Here is a 27095-nt window from a genome sequence, read left to right on the forward strand (position 1 = left end):
CCGTGCCGCCTTGCCGACGTAAATCGGCGTTAGGCGGTCCTTAAGTGGTTAATAAAACCTTTGGTCTGCAACCGCTTTACCACCTCAGTTTCACGTCCTCACCCCGTACAGGTTGAGAGCCATGAGGAGTATGGAGTACAGTTCATTGTTGGCTCCCGTAGGTTCCGTGGGCGCATACAGTACCTGGTGCATTGGAAAAGGTACGGCCTGGAGGAACGCTTTTGGGTCTCATTCTCGGACGTACATGCCCCTGTCCTCCTCCGTGATTTCCATAGATGTTTTCCCCTCAAGCCTGGTGGTCCTCCGAGGGGGAGGGGTCATTGAGGAGGGGGTACTGTCAGGGCTGGGCTCAGCCCTTTCTTCTCTGAGTTGGCCTCTCAGCTGTTGGCTAATTGCCAGCTCCCATCTCTCTCCACAGTTACTCAGCTGTTGATAATATCCTATTCGTCAATCCTGCCTACTCAAGCCGTCCAGTCCAGAGGAGCTCTGCCTTCACCTTGGGCAACATCACAGAAACGTTCTCCTGCAATCCTGTTCAAGACTTGCTTTGCTGACATCCCTTCTGGTTCCAGATCCTGCTTGCTGTTCCACTACATTGATCCCTGACTTCTGGCTTGGCTAACTATCCATTCCGGTTACTGAACTTTGGCTATGTTTTGACTACGTTTGTTCTTTTTACTTTTATTACTAAACAAGTGTGATTTAACTGTACTTCTGTCTCAGCCTGATTTCATGGTTTCTGACAGTAGGTGAAGGCCATGAACTCAGAAGATGCAGTCAATCCACTTGTTGGTAATATTTTTTCCAGATTGGATGAACTGGATCACCGCATAGATCAGTTCACCATGGCGTTACAAAAACTCCCTGGGATTCTCCCACTGTGGCCGCCCCGATACATCATATGTTGCAATGTCTTTGACAAAAGTCAAGCCTGTAGTTTGCCTCCACACTGGCCTTATGATTGCGCAATTGACCTTCAACCTGGTGCTATACCCCCTCGTGGCCGGGTTAACCCTTCGTCGGTCTTGGAGGATAAGACCATGGAGGAGTATGTTGCAGACACACTTTATCGAGGTTTCATCCACAAATCCTCGTCTCCTGCCGGTGCTGGTTTCTTCTTTGTGAAGAAGAAGAGCAGTGAACTGAGACCTTGTATTGATTATAGGGGTCTCAATCATTTCAAACTAAACAAGTGTGATTTAACTGTACTTCTGTCTCAGCCTGATTTCATGGTTTCTGACACCCCTGAGCTCTTCCACAGCTATCCTGCTGTATACTCCTCAAGCGTCACCCCCGCTATCCTGCTGGGTCCCTGGCTTGGCACTTTCCCACTTCTTCACCGTCCCCAGCTGGTGAGAAGACTGCTCAGGTACTTGCTTCAGCTTACAGTAGTCTCCGGTAACAAGGCGGATGGTCCCTTAGTGGTGACAGCTTCCCCTCTACCTCTCACCACAACTGGTTCCCCGTTCGGTTGAACCTTCGCAACTTGGTTGGACTCCAATCCTGCAGTCCCAACTCTATGATGCTTCTCCTGCTGCTGGATAGGCCTCAGGCAGCCTAGCAGCCAGGTGTCCCTGGGATAGGCCTCAGGCTTCTGGCCTAGCAGCCCGGGGCAATATAATAAATGTACACCCAGACAGCCGTCCAGGTGGCACAGAACCCCGATCACCTGACTCCAACTAAATAAATAGGCTCTCCCAGCAGGCCAAGGGACTAAAAGAAACCCCTGCCAATTGGCTGAGACACCCCATCCATTCGAGATCTGTCCTTGCTATGCCCTTGTCTATCTAATGTCACCAGCTACATTCCCACCTAGTGACAGAAGAGAGAAGTGCAGCAATTCCAGAATTAGGGGTAAATCAGTGGATCTCCTAACAATTAGCCAGAACAATTACTACCTGGCAAACTATCCTCCCACTGCCTAGGAAACTACGTCTCGGAGTTTGCAAAGAAAAAAAAAAACTTGAACTCCCAAGCCTGAGAGTGGATGTCCTGGCAAAAACTGGGATAGGTGGGGTAACAGGAAAGGATAAACAATTAACAATACATGTGGTGCACCACATGAAATAGGTATACATTGTATATGTACATAGGCAAGTGGCAGTTCACACAACGGTAGATAGATAGAAGACAATATTTACAGTTTTACGTGTGGCGTACCACCCAAACAACGAGGGAGAAATACAATAACAGTAACCTTATATCCTAACTATCTATCTACTATATACACATGAAAATATAAAATATTAGCATTGTTGTACAAGCGGAAGTTACTGTCTCTCCTTAGCCAAGGAAGACGCAATGGATGCAGGAACACCTGAAAGGGAGAATAGACAGCACAAAAATACATCCTATTCATACGATAACACAGTGCAATATAAACATAGGTGAATGTTGAGTAAATGTTAATTACCCTCAGCCGAGAGCAGCAAACAGTGCAAATGCACACTATGACACATCTTAATCTATATATGTATATGGTAATCATGACTATATCTAAGCACATATACAGATGGAAATTGGGCTCCACCCCCTTGAGGGTGCCACCCCTTTCCATGACAATCCTAGAGAACAAAACTTAGCAGCTCCTATTAAACATTCTACATAATGTGAACCAAGACTCACTCAGGTTGGCACTCTCACGCCACCAGGTGGTCAATATATTCAGCGAACAGTCCTGTGTGTTTCTATAGTATTTTCTTTCATTTAGTCCATTATCAAGTATAAGGTGAGAACTTGCCCTTTTTGCCACAGCTTAATCTACCTATCTAGCTAAACACCCTAGTGTCCTTGGAGCCCCAAAGTCCATCAATATTTCACTCAGGGTGTAATCACATATCAACAACTTTTTTTCCAGCAATTTCCCTTCTTCTTAGGGATAACTCCGGGGACAGGAGGCATGGCTGTAAACAAACAGCAATAGGCCATGCCATACTGCAAGGGACCAGACTCGCCAAAGGTGAAGACCATCCGTAGGTCCCCTTGTATTTTAAATCTCAGCCTGTCTACAACACAGCTAAGGACTGAGAATAATTTTCCTCATTGACAAAGAACAGCACACGTTGAAGTCTCTCAACTGCAAATCAATGTGTCATTCCCAGAGGGAGACACACTGGCGATTCCAGAACACAGGCCAGCATGACTCACTTGGGGCACTCCCTGCAACTGCCGGTAGAACACAGTCCAGCATGCACAGCTAAACAGGAATGTCCCCACAGCAACTTTGGAAGGTGTAGTAGCTTCTCTTACACATTCTAACTCCACAAGTCACACATTTGTAATCTATAATGACTTCTGTAACTTGACACAGTTCAGTAGTATTTACCAGTAAAACCTGGGATCTGGCAGCTGTACAGGTTTCCCACTGGTATCAGTAGTAGTGATGTAGTGCTGAAGGTGCTTCTTGTTAGGCCTGCGAATGATTACACAGTCTGGAGTAACGTGCCGGCCATAGTCCCAAGTTTGTGAAACAGAAAAGTACCTTTCCACATAGCTTGGAGATAACCTTTCAATATCAAGGTTCAGAGGGATCGTAAGAAAGCTTTGACTGGCCACATCCACCCACTGTGCCTTCTTCTCCTGGATCTCCTCCTCCAACTGAACCGGAACATATGGATACAAATAGCCATAATCTTCAGCCACTTTCTTGATAATAATGAGAGGTAACTTGGACAACCTAGGCAGTGTTTTAGGGTCTCCACACCCAGGCAGAACCCGTGCATTAGGGGATTGTTAAACCGGATGCCCAGCAACATCGGGTTTACAACCGAACTTGGTCACTCGAGTTGGCTAAGTAACAAAGACTTTAGGAACCCAACTCGCCCAACGATCTTCCTCAAAGGAATTAGCAACACACAGGCGTGGCGCTGCACTGGCAGACAGTTCAATCTTCATGCTAGTAGCTTGCACAGGAAGAACCTCATCTTCCCCTAAATCACATGCCTGCTCCTCTTCACTATCGGTCCACATTCCAGTCCATTATAAAGTGTCTGAGAACAGTTCAGAAATCCAATCGGATGATATATCTGAATCGGATATAGTGGAGCACTCTTCAGCCGGGAGCAGGTTGTGCTTTGAGCTAACATCAACTGGCAAAGCAACCTTATCTCCCTTACTGGCCACAGGTATCACAGCCCCCACTGGCACACTACTTTCACCCATTTCAGGCTTATCCGACTCTGGCATCTTTCCCCCAGGAGGTTCTATCATCAAGGAAAGCAGATGGGCCCGACCACGGTCTCAAGGGATAACCGGAGCATTGTGCCCTGAAGCAGCCACAGAGATGAGAGGAGCAGCTTCTCGCACAAGCCGGGTGATAGCAGGGAGACTCTCGATGCTGTCCCCAGCTGGGATGGCGACATTCCGGTCCCAATCTGTGTCTGTGGAGGTTGGGCTAGTGCGACTACCTCAAGCAGCATCCATAGATGATCCAAGGCCACAGATGCGTGGCCAAACCAGAACACTTCCCACAGATCAGTCCCAAAGCATCGTAGCCTCCGGCCGTATACAAGGCAAGGCTACCCTTAGGTGTGGACCATACGCCGGTGTCAGTCAGAATGCCTTAGGCCCACTCAGACCAGGGCCAACACCCGGAACATACACCTTCCAATCCAACATGGTATATCCAAGCTGCGCCATCTTCTCCATTCAACAATCAGATACATGTGGCAGCACTTCCTTCTCTGCAGAGCGATATCTCCTCCCCCTGCCAAGGGATTGATCCACACACTCTCTGGAAACCTCAGCACCCGCCTCTTTCTCTGCGTGGCACGCCAAAACTTTAATGGAGTCCATTTTAACCCCTGCAGCACTGGTGTAAAGTGACAAAAGACCAGGCTGACACTACCATGAGCAATGAGACATGTTGGTTCTTCCCCACATTGTTGGAATGCACAATAACACAGTCTATATGAAGTAAAGATGTTACTTGCCACCTTCCCATGGAGCCAGACGAAATCCTGATGTAGCTGTAGCCGGTTGCTAGGGGCAACTGCTGCAGGAATAACGCCTTTGCCCCACGTTGGGCGCCAAATGTAGCAAGTTCCTGGGGCCCCAGAGGCCTAATGGTGACCTCAAGGGTTAGGGAAAGCTGACATTCCTTGTAGAGTGGGTTACCAGACATGTTGGGTGTGATACAATATGAAATGATGGGCGCCAGTCACTTTTTGAATGCGAACAAGAGATTTATTGTCTCTTAACAGAACTGTGGAAGAGAGGGTTAGGGCCAGGACACCCTTGAGTAGATGCAATGGTAATTGTCAGACTCTGAGACTTCTATAGGTAGACAGCTATACAGTGGAAGGCCGCCAGCGAGATAACACTTCTGTAAAGGTAGGACCGCTGTCTCCTATGGCAACTAATCTTGCAAAAGTCACTACCGGTAGTTGTACATAACTCTTGGTAACACAGAACAGTCCTTTATATATCTCACAGTATTCCACTGTAGATCTTCACTCACTGAGCTCCCAGTCTCTCAATAGACCTTCAGATCCCAGTAGTCACTGGATCTCCTGAGCTCTTCCACAGCTATCCTGCTGTATACTCAAGCGTCACCCCCGCTATCCTGCAGGGTCCCTGGCTTGGCACTTGCTGATGCTTTCCCACTTCTTCACCGTCCCCGGCTGGTGAGAAGACTGCTCAGGTACTTGCTTCAGCTTACTCACAGTAGTCTCCGGTAACATGGTGGAAGGTCCCTTAGTGGCGACAGCTTCTCCTCTACCTCTGACCACAACTGGTTCCCTGTCCGGCTGAACCTTCGCAACTTGGTTGGACTCCAATCCTGCAGTCCCAACCCTACACTGCTTCTCCTGCTCCTGAATAAGCCTCAGGCAGCCTAGCAGCCAAAAGTCACTGGGATAGGCCTCAGGCTTCCAGGCTAGCAGCCCGGGGTGACATAACACATGTCCACCCAACAGCTGTCCAGGTGGCACAGAACCCCGATCACCTGACTCCACCCAAATAAATAGGCTCTCCCAGCAGGCCAAGGTAATAAAAGAAGCCCCTGCCATTTGGCTGAGACACCCCATCCATTCATGATCTGTCCTTTGCTATGCCCTTGTCTATCTAATGTCACCAGCTACATTGCCACCTAGTGACAGAAGAGAGAAGTGCAGCAATTCCAGAATTAGGGGGAAATCAGTGGATCTCCAAACAATTAGCCAGGACAATTACTACCTGGCAAACTAAATTTGTTAGCAACCCTGCCTAAACACCAGGGTGCTACATCTATTTAAACACACATCAATAAAAAGATTTACATGGAATGTATATGGCCATAGTGACTAATATACACAAATTGATGGATATGAAGATGGTATCAATGGTATCAAGAGAAAATCTCCACCCGAGTTCATCCATGAGCACTTTCCCCATTTGCACCAGTTACACATGTCAACAATGGGTCAGGCTGAAGCACTTGAACTCAGTAATTTGGGAGGGTGTCTCATATTTTTGGCACTATAAAGCACTTACCTGCGATGTGCTCACAAAAAATGTATTATAATATAAAGTCTTGAGAATTTTTCCTTTACATCTCTTTTCTCTTCTGTTGTTTAAACCTATGGTAAGCTTATAAGGATTGAAAGAGGTGAAATAAGCCCACCTGTGTTCAACTGCACTGTGTAGGCTTTGTCCGCCATCAATTCATGATTAGTAAGGGCTGCTGACATCACTGAGCTTCTAAATCACTAGTGACTGTGAGCTTCATTCAATCCCTGGATCCAAGTTTAGTAAAGCCTCTTTTTAAAAATAGATAACTGTCACTAATGTTTGCTTAACATGCGTGACGCACAACTTGGATTTTGTCACATGATGTGACTGTGACCATTACTCAAGACATTGCTGAGCTTCAGCCACAATGTCCTGCTTCCTTCATAACATACTAGTCTTTTGACTGACCCACATTTCACGAGTCTTCACATACTTTTCTTTTTGACCCAAATCTCTGACTCTTTTCCTAGTGCAACGGTCCACTTCATAGCTCTGATGTGAAAGCTCATAGGAGGAAAATATAGTATATCAGCTCAAACTATTGTAAGAGTTAAATCATTCATTAAATTAAAATTAATCTTGTAAGTGTTCATGAGTGCTGCTGTAAAGGTTGTTACTCATAGCAAGTGGACAATGTTTTTTTACTTCTAGCTTCAGAAACCTGTGATTGCATTACCTGCAAAGCAATCAAGTATCATTGCCTTTTTGTGATTTATATTGTTTTCTTGGTATTGTTACTTAATTCTTGTAGCATTTTTTGTTGCTAGCTTAGACACCTATGTATACATGAATATACAGTACTGTATATATTTGAAGGCCCATTTACACTGTTGCACAAGCAAAAAAAAAAAAAAGGGTAACACCAATTATTTTCTTTGCACATCAAAGCAACCCAGATGTGTATTGTTGTACGTTTTGTGGTGTTCTGAGGGTAAGGTGACATGCGCACTGGAGTCCAGGAGAAATAAATAAATGCTAACCCAATACTACATACTACACACACATTGCTGCCACATGTACTGGACGGTGTGAAAAAGCCAACCACTGGCTTCTGTGCAAGGGACATCGGTCCCGAAGAGGAAAAGGCGAAGCCGCCTCATCTGTGCCCACCAGTATCGCCTGCCAGTGCCCAAAGTACCACGAACCAGTGCCCACCAGTGCATAACAGTGCCAGAAATCAGTGCCCCCTATCAATGCCCATGAGTACCACATATCAATGCCCACCAGTGGTGCCAATCAGTGCCTCATCAGTGTCACCTAGCAGTGCTGCCTATCAGTGTTACCTACCAGTGCCGATCAGTGCCCATCACTGCCACCCATTAGTACCCATCACTGCCACCTATCAGTGCCACCTATTAGTGCCCTTCAGTGCCACCTGTCAATGCCCTTCAGTGCCACCCATCAGTGCCACCTATCAGTGCCCACCAGTGCCACCTATTAGTGCCCATCAGTGCCACCTCATCAGTGCCCACCAGTGCCACCTATTAGTGCCCATCAGTGCCCACCAATGCAGCCTATCAGTGCCCATCAGTGCAGTCTCATCAGCGTACATCAATGAAGGAGAAAAATTACCTGTTTGCAACATTTATTAACAAAATATAAAACGGTTTTGTATTTTTTCTTTTTAATTTTGTTTTTTTCAAATTTTTTAACAAAAAAAAAAAAAAAAACAGAGGTGATCAAATACCACCAAAGGAAAGCTCTATTTGTGGGGAAAAAAATTATAAAAATTTCATTTGGGTACAGTGTTGTATGACCGTGCAATTGTCGTTCAAAGCTAAAAGCTGAAAATTGGTCTGGGCAGGAGGGGAGTTTAGGTGCCCAGTAAGCAAGTTAATGCATTATAATGTAACTACGCCCATTAGATTTTAGATAACTAAAATTAGTTTTAGTCGACTAAAATGATTTTAGTCGACTAAAATGTACTGGAGATTTTAGTTGACTAAAATGTAGGGCATTTTAGTTGACTAAAATGTCCTGGTGATTTAGTCGACTAAATACGACTAAAACTAAAACAATTGCAAAAGATTAAAATGGGACTAAAACTAAAATGCCATTTTAGTCCTAAGACTAAAACTAAATCGAAATTTGCTGCCAAAATTACCACTGCCTCCTGAAGGGCTTGCTACATGTGGAAATCTCTCCCCTTGTGAATCCCTGGGTGTAGTGATGTACTCACTCTGTCCTCTTTGCTCCCTGCTGCTCACCACGCAAGATTCTTTTCAAACCATGATGGATCTCCCCAAGCCATCCCGAGCCCAGCCTGGAGGTGTAGCCAGATAACCCCCTCCCCCAGACCAGGGAGTCCTCCTAGGTCGTTGACAGACTGATCAGCACTCCATCTTGCACCCGACTCCCCTGCTGGCATGGCTTCTCCATATTTAAGGTCTGGCCTGGCCACCCTGCCAGAGCATTCTGCCGGGGGAGTTTCCCTCAAGTATGCAGATCAGTCCTCCTGGTCTCCTCCCACTAACTTCTAGAAGTTTTTCCAAACCTCCAGATCCGGGGGGGGGGGGGGTACCAGAGACCCGCCAGTGTGACTAGATTACTTTTTCCTAAAGTGTATTTTACTTATTATACCATTTGATTATTATACTATATTATTACTATACTTGTTTTACCATCCTTTGATCTCCACATAATGTCAGTTAAAGCAACTTGGCAAGTGAAAAAAAAAGTATTTGTAAAAATACATAAATGTATCTATATGACCAATTATTAAACCTTTCAAGCAAAAATAAAGTGTAGCGCTCATCAGTTTTGAAAATGTCATATATACTCAATAAACCAATAAACAGATAATCACTTTTGTGAAAAATCAGTACCATCATGTCACACTAATACATACAAATTATAAGAGTCCTCCTCTTTAGAATTGCATGATACTGTTCCTTTAAAATGTGACCCAAAAGTGTGCTCAGTCTTGATATGTTTCTCCTCATGAATCCCACATGGGAATTATTGACACACACCACCACTTCATGTCCCCTTTCCAAAAATAAGATGGGCTCTTATCTAAAACAGCAGGACCTTGTTACCATAGGTTTGTACTGCACCTTACACCACTCCGTCTCCATCACACCACAGATATATTCTCCAAAGATAAACTTAAAGCGGGGTTCCACCCAAATTTTGAACATTATCTCTATGCATTCTCTTCCTTGTCTAGATGCTGACATGCTGTGTAAAAAAATTTAAATCGCCGTTATTACCTTTTTTTTTCTAATCTTAGCACTTCCTGGTTTTCCTCCCATGGGAGTAGGCATGTTTCTAGCCTCTCCCAGACCTCCCACAGTCCCCTGGGAGCTAGTCTCAGGCTTCCCAGCATGCATTGTGCAACAGCGTCATCACAACATCTCGGTGAATGCTGGGAGCACAGCATTCACCGCATCCAGGAAATACATGCTTGTGGGCTTCAAATGCCCACAATGAAGATGGAAACCGCCTTCAGTGAATTTTATAAGTTATTCTTTACAACGAAATCGGACACAGGCGGACTTATTACACAGAACATGTGAGTAGATAATCATGAGAAGAAAAGTTTGTGAATGAACTCCAAAAAAGAAAAACGATAGATAGGTGGACCCCTGCTTTAAACTGAATGGTGCTCTCTGTTTAAAATGTTTATTTAAGATAAAAATATAAAAGTAACACTCTCATTAAAACACAAGACCTGTGCACAAGGATAAAAATTCATCAATTAAAAAACCTTTTAATGTGAGTGTATCTTTTTTATATATTTTTATCTTAAAAAAACATTTTAAACCGAGCGCACTATTAGTTTTCATTTTATCCTTGGAACATATATCTGCAGTGTGGAGGAGGCAGAGTGGTGTTATTGCAGCCATCATTTAAAAGAGAGGGGAGCTAATAGGACCTACTGTGCAGTGGAGGAGACCAGGTGGTGCTATTATAGGTGCAGTATGGACCTATGATTACCAGGTCCCACCGTGCAAGGTGACAGTCCATCTTTTTTTATGGATTGGGAAAGGAACACAGAGTGGTGGTGTGTGTCAATATTTCCCATGCTGTATTCATGTGGAACAATACAACCCCTGGCAAAAATTATGGAATCACCAGTCCCTGTGGATGTTCCTTCAGTTGTTTATTGTTGTAGAAAAAAAGCAGATCACAGACATGGCCAAAAACTAAAGGCATTTCAAATGGCAATTTTCTGGCTTTAAGAAACACTAAAAGAAATCAAGAAACATAATTGTGGTGGCCAGTAGCAGTTAGATTTATAGAACAAACACAGGGAATAAATTATGGAATCACTCAACTCTGAGGAAAAAATTATGGAATCATGAAAAACAAACAAAATAACACTCCAACACATCACTAGTACTTTGTTGCACCACCTCTGGCTTTTATAACTGCTTGCTGTCTCTGAGGCATTGACTTAATGAGTGATAAACAGTACTCTTCATCAATCTGGCTCCAGCCTTCTCAGATTGCTGTTGGCAAATCATCTTTGCAGGTTGGAGCCTTGTCATGGACCATTTTCTTTAACTTCCACCACAGATTTTCAATTGGATTGAGATCCGGACTGTTTGCAGGCCATGACATTGACCTTATGTGTCTTTCTTCGAGGAATTTTTTCACAGTTTTTGCTCTATGGCAAGATGCATTATCATCTTGATAAATAATTTCATCATCCCCAAACATCCTTTCAATAGATGGGATAAGAAAAGTGTCCAAAATTTCAATGTAAACCTGTGCATTTATTGAAGATTTAATGACAGCCATCTCCCCAGTGCCTTTACCTGACATGCAGCCCCATATCATAATTGACTGTGGAAATTTGCATGTTTTCTTCAGACAGTCGTCTGCATAAATCTCATTGGAACGGCACCAAACAAAAGTTCCAGCATCATCACCTTGCCCAATGCAGATTCGAGATTCATCACTGAATATGACTTTCATCCAATCATCCACAGTCCACGATTGCCTTTCCTTAGCCCATTGTAACCTTGTTTTTTGTGTTTAGGTGTTAGAGATGGCTTTCTTTTAGCTTTTCTGTATGTAAATCCCATTTCCTTTCGGCGGTTTCTTACAGTTCGGTCACAGATGTTGACTCCAGTTTCCTCCCATTTGTTCCTCATTTGTTTTGTTGTACATTTTCTGTTTTCAAGGCATATTGCTTTAAGTTTTCTGTCTTGACGCTTTGATGTCTTCCTTGGTCTACCAGTATGCTTGCCCTTTAACCACCTTCCCATGTTGTTTGTATTTGGTCCATGTTTTAGACACAGCCGACTGTGAACAACCAACATCTTGTGCAACACTGCGTGATGATTTACCCTCTTTACCTACATACTAACAAGCAGATTTAATCTGATGCAGGTGTTAGTGTTTGTAATGAAAATTTACAGGGTGATTCCATAATTTTTTCCTCAGAATTGAGTGATTCCATAATTTATTCCCTGTGCTTGTTCTATAAATCTAACTGTTACTGGCCACCACAATTATTTTTCTTGATTTCTTTTAGTGTTTCTTAAAGCCAGAAAGTTGCCATTTGAAATGCCTTTAGTTTTTGGCCATGTCTGTGATCTGCTTTTTTTCTACAACAATAAACAACTGAAGGAACATCCTCAGGGACTGGTGATTCCATAATTTTTGCCAGGGGTTGTATATCAAGATTGAGCACTATAGTTCTGCATACTTCTGAGTCACATTTTAAAGGGACAGTATTGTATAATTCTAAAGAGAAGGACTCTTATGATTTTCATTTATTATTGTGGTGTGATGGCACTAATGTTTTTCATTAAGGTGATTATTTGTTTATTGACATATTAGGATATACACTGTATTAGGTTTTCAACACTAGTGAGCACTGCATTTAATTGTTTGTTTGGATGATATATTTTTTGTTAGAATAGTATGTAAAGTGTTGGCACAGCTCATGCCTAATGAGTTCATATATTTTGGCTTTTTAGAGCAGGAGGATATTTTTTATATTGTTTTTGGTCATTAATTAGCTCCAATTACCTTTTATTTCTCTCTTTTCCTTTTCTTTTCTATTTTTCTTTTTTTAATTACTATTTATGTTTAACCATTTATCTACTATGTATGTTTATCAATGGCAGATCAGTGGCCTTTTATTTACCCAGTGCCGTTTGTGAACTGCAGTGGATAAATATACCTCAGACAGCCAAGGAGGGGAAGGAGAGAGATCAGTCCTTCTCAATGGGCACAGAGTAAATTGATCGGCGGCTGCAGCTGATGATTCATTCTGTTTATAAGACATAAGTTGCCGTGCTAAATGGTGAAAAAGTGAAACAATAAAGAATCAATATCAAAACAGTTGATGTAGTGCTACTAAAACAATATCAATGGCGATGATAAGCAAAAAGTCTCTTGCTGGATGTTCAATGAGTAAATGGGATGCTGTATAAAACTTCACCTGAGTGCACCTCCATCATGAGTCATACAAAACACTAGACTCCAAATTATAAGAGTCTTGACATGCAGTAGATAGTAAACCGACGGTCAGAACAACTCTCTCTGCTTCAGGCTGAAGAGGATGGTGGCATGGCTAACAGTGCAAATTGCTCCAAACCACAACCCATGAGGAAGAAAGAAATTGCCCACATAGTGTAAAAATGAATGGTGTTTTATTAAGACAAAGTGATGCTAAGAACTTACAGAAATCCAGATAAAAGCCAGCATAAGAGTCAAAAGTTCCCAGGAACTGGTCCGCTTCTAAACAGATTTGGCTTGCGTGGTCACATCAATCATGGACTCCGCCCTACATGTTTCATCAGAGGTGACGCCACCGGGGGCATGGAGTCCATGTCCCTCCCCATGCAAATATATACTGTCCAGGGCAGAAAGAGCACAGCTGTCCCCACTAATCCAATTGGGCTGCCAGCTAATATGGCCGCCGTATCGGAATAGATGGCCAAGCCTTGTTCTGAGAATTAAAGATGCCGTCTTTATAGCAAGCCAGATAGCCAAGCCTTGTCCTGAAAACAAGGTGGTCAATATGTCCGCCGTTATATTGGAATGGATAGCCAAGCCTCATTCTGAGAATTAAATATGGCCGCCTTTATAGCAAGCCAGATAGCCAAGCCTCGTTCTGAAAACAAGATGGACATTTGTGCACCGAGATAGATAACCGAGCCTCGGTTTCAGAATACAAAGACAATCGGACCTCATCCTAGATGTCACCCCAGGACATGAATCCCGGTCCACAGGCGCTCCAAAATGAACAAAAAAAACAAAATAAATAAAAACTGGTTAGTCTGAATAAGTATATATGACCAACAAAATAATAATTTTCAAAACAATAATTAATAAATGTGATGTCCCATACAAACTGCATACTATCAAATTCGGTTGAATGTACTATCTATAAAAAACAAGTGATCAGAATGGGGAAAAAAAATCCCATATTATGCCAGAGAAGATATATGTATAAAATCTTTTTAGTCTTTTTTATAAAAAAAATATAGAAAACATATATGATGTGGGTATCCTCTTTCCGCAAGGGACCCCAACACAGTTAGTGGTAATAGTGTCCAAATCAAAATGCTGTTGTGCAATTAATGATGTTAATATAAGTACATATCTGTAGTATACAAACAAGAGAACCAAAAATGAGACCTATCAAGAGTAATAATGAAAGCATTAATGTCCCAATCCACATTCATACTATGGGGGACATCAGACTTTAACTCAAAAATCCACCTGACCTCCATCTGAGAAATCCACCTTTTGGTGGATTATCCTCTCCAAGGTGGCGTGTATTTTTCTATTGCCACAAAGGAGGTTCCCTTGGGGTCTCTGTTGTGACAATGTGTGAAATGTTTGTTTGTACCGTACAGTATGTTTCTTTTTACCTTTTCTGATGTTATTGATATGTTCATTCACCCGTATTGAAAAGGTTCTAGTTGTTCTCCCCACATATTGCTTACCGCATGGACATGTGATAAGATACACCACATTGTTTGTTGTTCATGTAATAAAATGATTGATAGGATGAGTTTTAGCTGTTGTGGTGGAGGAGAAGGCACATGTTTTGTGTTCCCCACTGCTGCTAAATTGACATACTGCACACTTTTTGCAAGGGTAAGAACCTATCATTTTTCAATACAGACCAATGTTTTTTGAAGATCTTTTTTATTTGGCTTGAATCAGTACCTCAAAATCAGTTCATCAGACTGAAACGTAACTGTACCATGGTCAGTGACTTTGACACTCAAGTACCTCTTTTGAAGAATAGATTTATTGAAAAGGGCAACAATGCACCAATTTTGGACAAGGAAATTAGGAGTCTTGATAGGAATTTTTTGATAGCAGACAAGGCAAAACCCAATGAGACTCAGAATTTCAAATGGTCCTTTATCACAACTTTTTCCAGGCAACATTATCAAATAAAAAAAGATTTTCAAAAAACATTGGTCTGTATTAGAAAATGATGGGGTTTTGGGTAAATACTCCCAAATAAATCAGGGTTGTCTTTGAGGGATTACCTTCCCTACAGGCAAGTATAGCTCCCAATATTATGGATCCCTCTAAACGGACAACTTTTTTCACAATTTAGGGGGTGATTACCCTTGCAACACGTGTGCAGTATGTCAAGTTAACAGCAGTGGGAAACACAAAACATGTAACTTCTCCACTACAACAGCTAAAACTTATCCTATCAAGCATTTTATTACATGTACAACAAAAAATGTGGTGTATCTTATCACATGTCCATGCGGTAAGCAATATGTAGGGAGAACAACTAGAACCATTTCAATACGGGTGAACCAACATATTAATAATATCAGAAAAGGTAATAAGCAACATAAGGTACCCAAACATTTCACATGTTGTCACAACAGAGACCCCAGGGGAACCTCCTTTGTGGCATTAGACAAATACATGCCACCTTGGAGAGGAGGATCCACCAAAAAGGGGGGGTTTCCAGATGGAGGTCAGGTGGATTTATGAGTTAAACTCTTATGTCCCCCATGGTATGAACGTGGATTGGCACATTACTGCTTTCATTAATAGCTCTCATTTTTGGTTCTCCTGTTTGTATACTACAGATTTATACTCATATTAACATAATGTATTGTGCAATAGCATTTTGATTTGGACACTATTACCACTAACTGTGTTGGGGTCCCTTGCGGAAAGAGGATAGCCACATCCCCCTGTCTTTCCCAAATATGCTTTCCAATTTTTTTATAATTTTTTTAAACACATCATATATGTTTTTTTATATTTTTTTCATAAAAAAAGACTAAAAATTGGGATGTATTTTTTTCCCATTATGATCACTTGTTTTTTATAGCTAGTACATTCAACCAGACTTGATAGCATCAGGTTTGTATGGGACATCCCATTTATTAATTATTGTTTTGAATTGTATTGTTTTTAATTATTGTTTTGAATATTATTATTTTCTTGGTCATACATACTTATTCGGACTAACCAGTTTTTATTTATTTTAGTTTTTTGTTCCCTGTGGACCGGGATTCATGTCCAGGGGTGACACTTTGGTGTCTCCATTCATCATGAGGTCTAGTTGTCTTTGTATTTTGACACTGAGGCTTGGTCATTTCTCTACCATAACGGCATAAACAGCCATCTTGTTTAGAGAACGAGGCTTGCTATAAAGGCAGCCATTTTTAATTCTCAGAACGAGGCTTGGCCATCTATTCCTATACAACTGGCAACCCGATTGGATTAGTGGGGACAGCTGTGCTCTTTCTGCTCCAGACAGTATATAGTTGCTTGGGGACAGACATGGACTCCATGCCCCCGATGATGTCGTTTCTGACGAAACATGTAGGGCGGAGTCCATGTCTGATGTGACCACGCAAGCCAAATCTGTTTACAAGTGGACCAGTTCCTGGGAACTTTTGACTTTCTTATGCTGCCTTTTATCTGGATTTCTGTAAGTTCTTAGCATCACTTTGTCTTAATAAAACACTATACTGTTTTACACTATGTGGGCAATTTCTTTCTTCCTCATGGGTTGTGAATTGGAACGATTTGCACTGTCAGCCATGACACCATCCTCTTCAGCCTAAAGCAGAGGAAATTGTTCTGACCGTCAGTTTACTATCCACTGCATGTCTGGACTCATCATTTGGAGTCTAGCGTTCTGGTAAGCAAGCATTTTGTATGACTCATGGTGGAGGTGCACTCGGGTGAAGTTTTATACAGCATCCCATTCACTCATTGGACACCCAGCAAGAGACTTTTTGCTTATCATCACCATTGAAATTGTTTTTGGAGCGCTACATGAACTGTTTTGATATTGATTCTTTATTGTTTCACTTTTTCACGATTTAGCACGGCAAAGTATGTCTTACAGTATATATGGTTTAACACAAATTGTTCCGTTGTGGTGTTGCCAGCGGCTTTCACCTACTTTGTTTATTTGAATTGTTCTGTACCTGCGCAATAACTTTTGTTTTATTTACACTTCATTCATTCTGTTGCATTGACACACAAATCTTTTTATTCTTTTTCATCCTTTTCCTGACCCTCTCCTGTCCTACACATACTAGCTATAATGCTGTCTTCATACGACCTGTATATTAATCCCCCACCTCCCTTATCCTGCCCATTTGAACATTAACTCCTTCAGCTCTATCCTCCTACTGTATGTGGCCAGTACATTAACCCATTCACTGCCTTTTTCCTCTGTGTATGACCTGTACATTAATGTATTTACTGCACCTTTACCAAGCCCCGTGTTTAACCCCCTCAGTATTGGCATGTTTCTTCATTTCCCCAAAATTGTAGCAAAAAAAGAGATTACCTTAAGGTGTATACTTTAAAAAATAGGGTAATTCAAAGTATTGTTTTAAGTGGCAAAATAGGGGTGTGGCTTGAGATGTGGCCTGTTTATATATATTTATGGAAAATAGAAAAGCCACGCATAAAAATTAAATAAAAATCATAAATAAATTCTCTGTGAAAAATTATTTTGATTGGTGATTCAAAAAGTTCAAATTATTAGTCCCAACTTTCCGAATAATAACCCTCAGTGATTGGGTAAAGCGGAATATATCCCCAGCTGATAGATGGTATGCTTACCAGATTGTAAGCCAATCAAGCAGGTGGCTTTAACCCGGCCTCAGCCTTGATGTAAACCAGTCACAGTAGGGTCTAACGAGTTTCACTCATGATGGATGTGCATTAAATCCACGTAAAATTAATTATCCCAAAAAAATATAAAATAGCAACATAGCGTAATACTGACACATAAATTATTGTGACATATATAGATAGGAGTGACACTCACATTGTGAAAAAATTTCATATATTAAACACCCAGTGTTTTAAATTTGGTGACCGCAAACACCACACAAAGGGGCTCCTTACCAGATCGCAAATATTGAGTGCAAATCATATAGGTATGTGAACCATCAACCTGTGTAGGAATCAATAAGTGCAGCAACACCACACGGAGAACCTGCTTACCAGATGATAAAATAGCAAGTGTGAATCCTGCAGATATGTGGGACATCAGCTTAGCCTCTAACAGTGAAGGGATTAGAATGTGCACCAACACCACACAAAGAGTGTGCTTACCAGATGCCAGACTCAAGAAGGCAATTGTCTTAACCATCATATGGAAAACCAGCTAGATAAACAGAAGTTGTGGATGATCCATCCCCGCAGCCTCATCCGAAGGCTCCACGGCTCACATGGTGTACATAGGACCAATCCCAAAAAGAATAGAACAATGCCTAATAGCGTGATAACGTATAAACTGGTTTATTATTAAAAAAGAAGAATAGCACTTACAAGCGAACTTGTATAAGAGTGATACAGAGGATAAATCGAAGCCGGCCGGCAACAAACAAACTCCCGTCCACCTCAATGGGGCGACGTGGTGACGTCAGCTCGTACCTCCCAAACGCGTTTCGTCACAGATTTGACGTTTTCAATGGGGAACGGGCAGCATGCTGAACAACCACCATTTATATGCACACCAAGCCTCGCTTTGAGTCCCGCAGGGAGAGTTACAAAGTGCCATCTTAAGTGTGGGCGCAACCATTTATTGCCATTACAAACTAAAAAGAATAGGAGAGATGCATCTCCATTCTAATAAATTAAAAAGTATATTCAATTAAAAATATATTAAGCCTTAAGTTTGCATAAAGGGATCAAATTAATTTATTCAAAGCCAATAATTATAAAAATATAAAAAATAGAAAAATATGTAATTTAAACCATCACTCAGGATCTTAAATGGCTGCTATCATCAAATATCAGACCAATATGAAAATAAGACTATTAAAATAAAATTTAGATTATTATAGAGGCCTAAGACTGCAATATGATGACACATAGTTACATAGTAGGTAGGTGAGGTTGAAAAAAGACACAAGTCCATCAAGTCCAACCTATGTGTAAAGTTATATTCGATTATACTAGTAAGAAAAAATGTTTAACATGTCTGATAAAAAACATTTTTATAAGAAAACTGATGAAAAATTAAACTGGTAGTGTGACATTAATCATATTAAATTATACCAGTAAAAAATATATATTTGACATGTCTAATAAAAAATTATAAATAAACCCATTTAATATTAAAATGGTAAATAACAAACCAAAAAAAGGAGCCATTAAAGGTTCTTAAAACCCTCTGCAGGGCTCAAAGCAAGCACAGGATGTTAGGAATTATCTATAAAAGCATTAACGTCCACGTCGACATTCAATCCATAGGGTACATATGTCCTGATCTTATGGATCCAAGACATTTCAAGCTTGGAAATTTCTCGCACCATAGAGCTCCCCCGCCAATAAGGTCTATATTTATCAATCCCTAAAAAAGGGTATTGGAGGGGTCTCTATTATGCACTAGACGATAATGTTTTGAAACCGAATGAAACCCTCAATAGTCAGAGTCAGGTCTAAAAAATTTATCTAAGTCTGACCCATCTCAAAATTAAGATGAATACCCTGATCATTTAGATTAAGAGAGGACATGAACTCATTAAGTTCCTGGCCATCACCATCCCATAGGAGGAGGATGTCATCAATATACCTAGCCCACAGGATAAGATGGGAACTCCTGTGGGCATAGATGACATCCTCCTCCCACTTGGCCATGAACAAATTAGCCAAGCTGGGGGCATATTTAGCCCCCAAAGCAACTCCACGACTTTGGCGATAAAATTTGTTGGAAATTATGGAGCTTCTTGAATATGCAGCCTCCCATAATTATTTTTGGTTTTCCAACAAATTTTATCGCCAAAGTCCTGGAGTTGCTATGGGGGCTAAATATGCCCCCAGCTTGGCTTATTTGTTCATGGCCAAGTGGGAGGAGGATGTCATCTATGCCCACAGGAGTTCCCATCTTATCCTGTGGGCTAAGTATATTGATGACATTCTCCTCCTATGGGATTGGTGATGGCCAGGAACTTAATGAGTTCATGTCCTCTCTTAATCTAAATGATCGGGGTATTCATCTTAATTTTGAGATGAGTCAGACTCAGATAAAATTTTTTAGACCTGACTCTGACTACTGAGGGTGGCGTTTTGTCTACATCCACTTTTTTTAAAAATACCAATCGCAATTCCTACATCTCATTAGATAGTTGTCATCATCGCCCCTGGCTTAATTCAATACATAAGAGCCAATACATGAGATTGCGTAGGAATTGCTCTGACTCACGGGTATTTTTAACACGGAGTAACATACTTACTGGTAGGTTTCTTGAAAAAGGATATACCATGGACACGTTGTTACCTGTATTTAATGAAGTGCAGGGGATGGATAGGGAACTACTACTCCGAGATAAACCTTGGAATAGCAATTTAGGCCAAGATTTAGGAGTACCCTTTATCACCACATATTCCCTTCAGCATAAAAAGGTAAAGCAGATAGTCTCTAAACACACGCATATTGTCAATAATGATAAAATTTTGAATAAAGTTTTGCCACCTAGACCAAAGATAGTGTTTAGAGGGGCTCCTTCACTCAGAAATAGAGTGGCCCCTAATGTTTTAGATCCTCCAGTAAATAGAACCACTTTTTTTGACCAGCTAACAGGTTTTTATCAATGTAGGAAATTTCGGGTTTGCTCCTTAAATAGTTGCACACATAGAAGGACCCAGATTTTTGAATCCACAAGTACTAGTAAGATGTACACTATCACCCCATTTATTACTTGCTCCACTTTGGGCGTGGTATATTTGTTGCAATGCCCGTGTGGCTTGCAATATATTGGACGGACCAAACGCCCTCTTCAAGTCAGGCTCAATGAGCATATTACCAATATTTTATCTGGGTTCAGAAACCATTCAGTTTCAAAACATTATCGTCTAGTGCATAATAGAGACCCCTCCAATACCCTTTTTTTAGGGATTAATAAATATAGACCTTATTGGCGGGGGAGCTCTATGGTGCGAGAAATTTCCAAGCTTGAAATGTCTTGGATCCATAAGATCAGGACATATGTACCCTATGGATTGAATGTCGACGTGGACGTTAATGCTTTTATAGATAATTCCTAACATCCTGTGCTTGCTTTGAGCCCTGCAGAGGGTTTTAAGAATCTTTAATGGCTCCTTTTTTTTGGTTTGCTATTTCCACCAATCAAAATAATTTTTCACAGAGAATTTATTTATGATTTTTATTTAATTTTTATGCGAAGCTTTTCTATTTTCCATTTGTTTGTTGTGTTTACCTCACTGATAGCTGCTGCTTTATATATATATTTTTCTAGCGCAGTTTTTCTTTCTTTCTATATATATTTATAGCTGGGGTTTAAGGCAGGGCCAAACAGTAAAGACTTGATTTGCACTTTATTTGCACCCTTCTTTGAGGCTTATTTTTTTGCATCTACTGATCATTTGGACACTAGATTTTTGTTTATAGGTAAACTCTTTTAACCGCCACTAAAATATTCATTGTGAGCTTTTAGGAAAGGTTTAGCTTTTGCTAGCTGCATTTAATGAACTATAGTAAATATGGAATAGTGTGCCTATTTGAACATGTTAATGTCATCTGAAACCAACTTAAAAGGCTCCTATATAGCAAGGTGAGCAATTTTGAAACATTTTTACCAGAAGAAATGGATACCTGACAAGCATCAATACTCTTAAGCCCTTGACGCCAACATAACACATATATACAGTCCCAATGCACTGGGGCTGCATATATGCGTACCTCCCTTTTTGCTGGAAGCGTGCCGCACAGCACACTCCCAGCACAGAGACCAGGGGGCTTACCGAGAGCCCCAGGCCCTGTACTATCGATTGGGACCTGGATCTCCCGATTTCGGGTCACCTGATCACTGTAGTAGCCTCTGATTGGCTACCACAGTGATCAGTCATTGTGAAGCCCACCCTTGTATTTTTCTCTCTCTCTCTGTGAATTGAGAGGAAAGAGACAATGTGTACTAAAAAATATAAATAAAAAAATAAATACCTAGATAAAAGTTTGATCTAGGTCAGTGCCAGGGTTAGTGTTTGGGTCAAGTAAGGGTCAAAGGTCAAGGTCAGTATATTTTGGGCAGGGTTTTTTTTTAACTAGTATCAGTATCAGCTAGTGTCAGTGTGTTTTAAGTAGGACAAAAAACAAAACAAAATGCGTGCTATTGTTTCTGGGCTGTACTACAGGTACAAACAACAAATAACATACACATATGTGGTAATACTGCGATTGCCAGGAGCAGGAGAATTTATTTTGGGTTTTTCTTCGGTGGTAGGTTATGACAGTAACAAAAAAATATATATAACTACATTTAAAATATATATATTTTTGTTACTATTTTGGTCCAGTTTTCTTTTGAAAAAAAAAAAAAAAAATCAGGATATATCCATAACCATTTACTACCAAATGAAAGCCCAATTTGTCCTGAAAAAAGCAAGGTATAATCCACCTGGATGCACGTACGGTTTTACTAACACGTGTCAAAGTTGCAAAATTGTGCTTAGGCATTAAGATTTGTTTAAACCTTTAGGCGTGCAGGGGTAAGAAAACCCATTATTTTAATACCCATCCTTATAATTTTATATTGCAGGTTTTTAATTCAATTTGAGATTTGTAAAACAGAGATAAAAACAATGGGTGCTTCATGGGGGCCATGGTCCATGTTACCTGTGCTGTGATTGGCTGGCCTAAGAACACAGAAATCCTTTATTGTTTTCCCATTCCTTCCATTGCGCCATCCTGTAAACATGAGTACCATAAACAGCACACAGATGTCGATCGTGTATTAGTTTTGACAGTTTAATTTAGCATACATAACTTTTTTTGTGGTGGGTGTTTTTACTTCATGCCTTCGCTTTGGCAAGTCCATATCAACTATGAACTCTAATAATTAAAAAGTAACAGATTAATCCCTGATTTAAGGCCTTTCTTCTGCCTCCATCATTGAACCATCTCTTTTTATTGGTTTATGCCCAAACAAAGACCATGTGGCGTTTTTAATATCTGTCTCCCCTGCTATGTAGATTTTCCATATTTTACTGGGACACAGAGTGAGGAAAATCCATTATTTTTATGGTTCACACCAAAGCAAGTTATAAGGGGACATCTTCCAATGGGGGATACCCAATTGGACACCCAAAAAAACATGACAGGTTTCCTACTACAAAATGAAACGAAAGTTTTGGTTTTCGATACATAATTTACAAAATTTACCTACTCTGTATAAAAAAAAAAAAAAAGCTACAGATACAGTTTAATACATTTGGCCCCTTGTAATACCTAAAAAACCTGTCTGATACTGCCAGTTTCTCCCCACCCCTCTGTAAACTGACCACGTTGCAACATGGCTGCTGAGCCCTGACACCGTGGTCAGTTTATTTGCCTCTGTCATCAGCAGCCTGCTATCTGCTCTCCTCTCTGCTCCTGTGTCCTCCTCCCTCCTGCCCTCTCTGTCTGTGTGAGCCGCCCCTCCTGCTGCTCTCATAACACTAACCTGTATACACCATCAGCACTGCCTCCTATTGCAGTGTAAATATAAATGCTGTAAACACCTAATTTAAAAGCCGAGATTGCAATCACATGACCAGCCAGCTCTCTCCTCCCCTTCAGACTGACATCAGCAGAGGAATCTCAGCCCCGCCCACTGCATCTCTCAGCGGAGAAAAGGAGAAAGCTGGCCAGTCATGTGATAGTAATCTCAACATTGAAATTAGGTATTTGCAGCATTTATTTTTATAAATCACACACAGAGGGGGATACTATAATAGGAGGCAGTGCTGATGATGTATACAGGTTAGAGTGGCTTAACAACCACTTCAAGGGTTGTTACCTTAAGGCATTCTCTACCAGGATCCCCCAACCTCCCCAAATATTTACCTGAGCCCAAACTCAATCCACCAGTGTGCACAAGAGCAAGGACTCTCTGCACTCTCTCCCTCCTCACAGGGCAGATTAATACAATCCTGTGACAAGGAGGCAGGGGGCGGGGCTGAGCCCCACTGTCTGTGTCTATGGTTGCAGGTAGCTTGGCTCAAGACTGAACCCACACGAGTGCCCCCTTAAGAAAGCGGCTTCCTATGGGGGCACTCGCCAAAGAGGTGTCAGGAGCGCTGGCGGGGGATCCCATAAAAGGAGGGGTGGGGCTGCTCTGTGCAAAACCATTGCACAGAGCAGGTGAGAATAATATGTTTTTATGGGGAAAAAAAAATAAGGTTTTACATGCACTTTAATATTGAATAGCCCAAGCTTTAGCAGGTTTGGTGATAATTGACATAGACTGTTCTTGATGTGCTGCTTGCTCTTTATTTGAGAGTTTTTAATTGATATTTTTATTTCATCTTACTAATGGAATTCTTTTCTAATTCTTTTCCAGGTGCTTTTCTTTTCTGCTGGACACCGTTTTTCGTGGTGCACATTACACGCGCACTGTGCGAGACTTGTTACATTCCAGAGCCTCTCTTCAGCACTGTCACATGGTTAGGATACGTAAACAGCGCCTTGAATCCTGTTATCTACACAATCTTCAACACCGAGTTTAGAAACTATTTCCGTAAAGTGCTTCGAATGTGCTGCTGACCACTTTGAATGATGGACAACAGTGTGGGCAGTATGTCCTGATCTTGTACATGCTTGAGAACTCAACTCTTCTGAGCGTTGGCCTCACCCAAATTGTAAAACTGGCCTGTCAAGTCAACAAGTTAAGCAACTATACATGGAAATTATATAGTGTGTGACCACAATGCATGAGTGGTTCTGAGGCAGATCTGGTATAATTTTCAGTTTATTTCTGTGGAACTGCTATCAGTCTACAAATTATGAATGTTTACTATAAATGCTGGAATGTAAAACAAATATACAGTAGGAATGGTCAACTTCAGGCATCATTTCAATTCTCTTGCAGCTCTATTCCATGAAATTGTATCTGAGAACAAGTACTTCAACATTAGATCAACGACTCCAGGTTCATTGCTGGGTTTAAAATGTAAAAGAAAAAACATGCCGCTCAAGCAGTAGAGTTTGTTATGAAGAGCTTTCTGTAAGTGGAAGTAAATACTGACGTTGCTATCTCTACAGGCATAACCACTTTCTGCCGTGCAGAAGCAAGGAGCAGTTCTAGCTGTCCATAGCAGCCACCATGTACTAATGTTTTAATCACATAAGGGATGGTTCTTGAGAAACATTAACATCTTTGCCATGCAATGGCCACAAATGGTACTGCTGAGATATCTTCCTGTAATGACTTCCCATGATGCAGAACAGGAGATTTTGTATAGTTCAATAAACAGAATATTTGGTATAAAAATGTTTTAGTGTATTTCTTGGTAAAATAATCCCTGCACTAAAGAAAAAGTCCTCAATAAACTCTACAGTGAAACCATTGTTTTACAGCCCCTCAAAAGTTCTGTTCTTAGCCAGAAATATAATTTTAGATTTAACTTGCCATCTCAACTTAAAGGAGAAATCTAGACAAAACTTTTATTCATAGTTTTGAAGTACTGATGGTTTAGAACCTGTATCATGTTTTCATTGTGGTCTGGGTCTTTATTGGGAAGATCTACCTCACTTCATAAATAAGGTATAACCAGTTATCTGGACAGGACGTGTGCTGAAAACTCCCCACAGAAGTAAAAAACCTTAGGTAGGCTGTAACCCTTCCCTGTTCTACTAATAAGTGTGTTTGGATAGCATCAAACTGAGAGAACTCTCTGCTCCAAGTATCTGCCCCCCGTCACCACTCGAACCCCAGGTACAGGAGGCAAGCTGAGTCCACGCTCTCCTTGTTGATGGAAGGTAAAACAAATCTTGACACTGGAACACAATTTTGCAACTTTTTAACTTTAAACTAGAACTAGACGAGGGTGCACTTCCCTATGCACCAAAGCCCACTTAATTAAAACTTAACCTTTATTTGAAATCATAAAAAGTATGTAAATGACCGTATCAGGTATACCTATAGGATGAGGTCAATGCCATTATATATAAAAATCAACATTCTATCTCTATGTGGTGATATTAACATCTACTAAGTTTAAATGGTGAAAACTTCTCTTGAATATATACATATAGACGATATGAGGGTTATAAATTCCTCCTATATTCAATATAAAGGCTCCAGGCTGTATTCGAGGATTTGTAAATTAAAGGTCTACTTACCAACAACCACCTGGTATCAAGAGATGGGGGTATATCTGTCTCTCCTCCCATCTATTGGCCACATATAAAATTGAGATGAACAGAAAAAGAGAAGATATGCTAGTAAATACTGTCTTACTGAAGATATGGGTCATCTATCATTTGCCCAGATTATCTATTATCAGATTATCTATCTCTCAGATATGCGATACGGGTACACTCAACCATGTGGACACAAATAACAACTAATGGAAGAGCCCCATATATCACCATATCCACAAAAAATCTTCTCTCTTAATCAAGACTGCAATGACACAAGGCATATCTCACCCCACAAAAAAGAAAAATGGAGGAGAGGGGACTTTGTAACTTTGCATGTGTAATGCCCCGTACACACAGTCGGAATTTCCGACAGAAAAAGTCAGATGGAAGCTTTTGGTCGGATATTCCGACCGTGTGTATGCCCCATCGGACTTTTTCTGTTGGAATTTCCGATGGACTTAGATATAGAACATGTTCTAAATTTTTCCATTGGAGGCTATCCCATTGGCAAGTCCGACCATGTGTACACGGCATATATAAATGGGAAATTGGCTTGGTCATGTGTCACACAAGAGCCAATGTCAGTGGTGCAAAGCAGCACCAAACTCGCTGCTTGCAGCTGGGGGTTGATTGTGGCGGCTGACCGACTATTTTTTATGTATACCTACTGTATTTTTGTACTTTAGAGAGCTTGCTGATTTGCCAATCACTGCCACCCCCCTAAAGAAGGCTGTAAGGGTCGAAACGCGTCATGGCTCTGGATTTATGCAATCAGGACTACTGTGTCATAATTCACAAATTCTTTTATCTGTTCAATGTGTTTGATATTTTTATATTTCCCCTAGAATGTAGTCTAAGGGGGTGATTCTTAAAATGTTTCTAATAAATACTTGATTTTATTATCTATATACTTGTCTCATACTTCGCTGGTATCACAAAGTCTCTTGGTTGTACCTCATGTTTACCTTGTGAATCTTATTCCTTGATTTTGGGACTGATACCTAATATTGATGAGGTTTAGCCAGACAACTGATAT

General features: G+C 41.0%; 1 protein-coding gene across 1 annotated transcript in view; it reads left to right on the forward strand.

Annotated features, from left to right (window-relative positions):
• DRD4 (dopamine receptor D4) overlaps positions 1 to 26909 on the forward strand; it is a 189810-nt gene extending 162901 nt beyond the window's left edge. Inside the window, exon 4 of the mRNA XM_073604924.1 lies at positions 24258 to 26909. Coding sequence (XP_073461025.1) covers positions 24258 to 24460 — 203 coding nt within the window. The 3' untranslated portion in view covers positions 24461 to 26909. The remainder of the gene's footprint in view (positions 1 to 24257) is intronic.
• The last annotated feature ends 186 nt before the right edge of the window (positions 26910 to 27095 follow it).

The sequence above is a fragment of the Aquarana catesbeiana genome, linkage group LG11 (genome assembly GCF_042186555.1).
Source record: "Aquarana catesbeiana isolate 2022-GZ linkage group LG11, ASM4218655v1, whole genome shotgun sequence".
In the NCBI taxonomy this organism is placed as follows: Eukaryota; Metazoa; Chordata; class Amphibia; order Anura; family Ranidae; genus Aquarana; species Aquarana catesbeiana.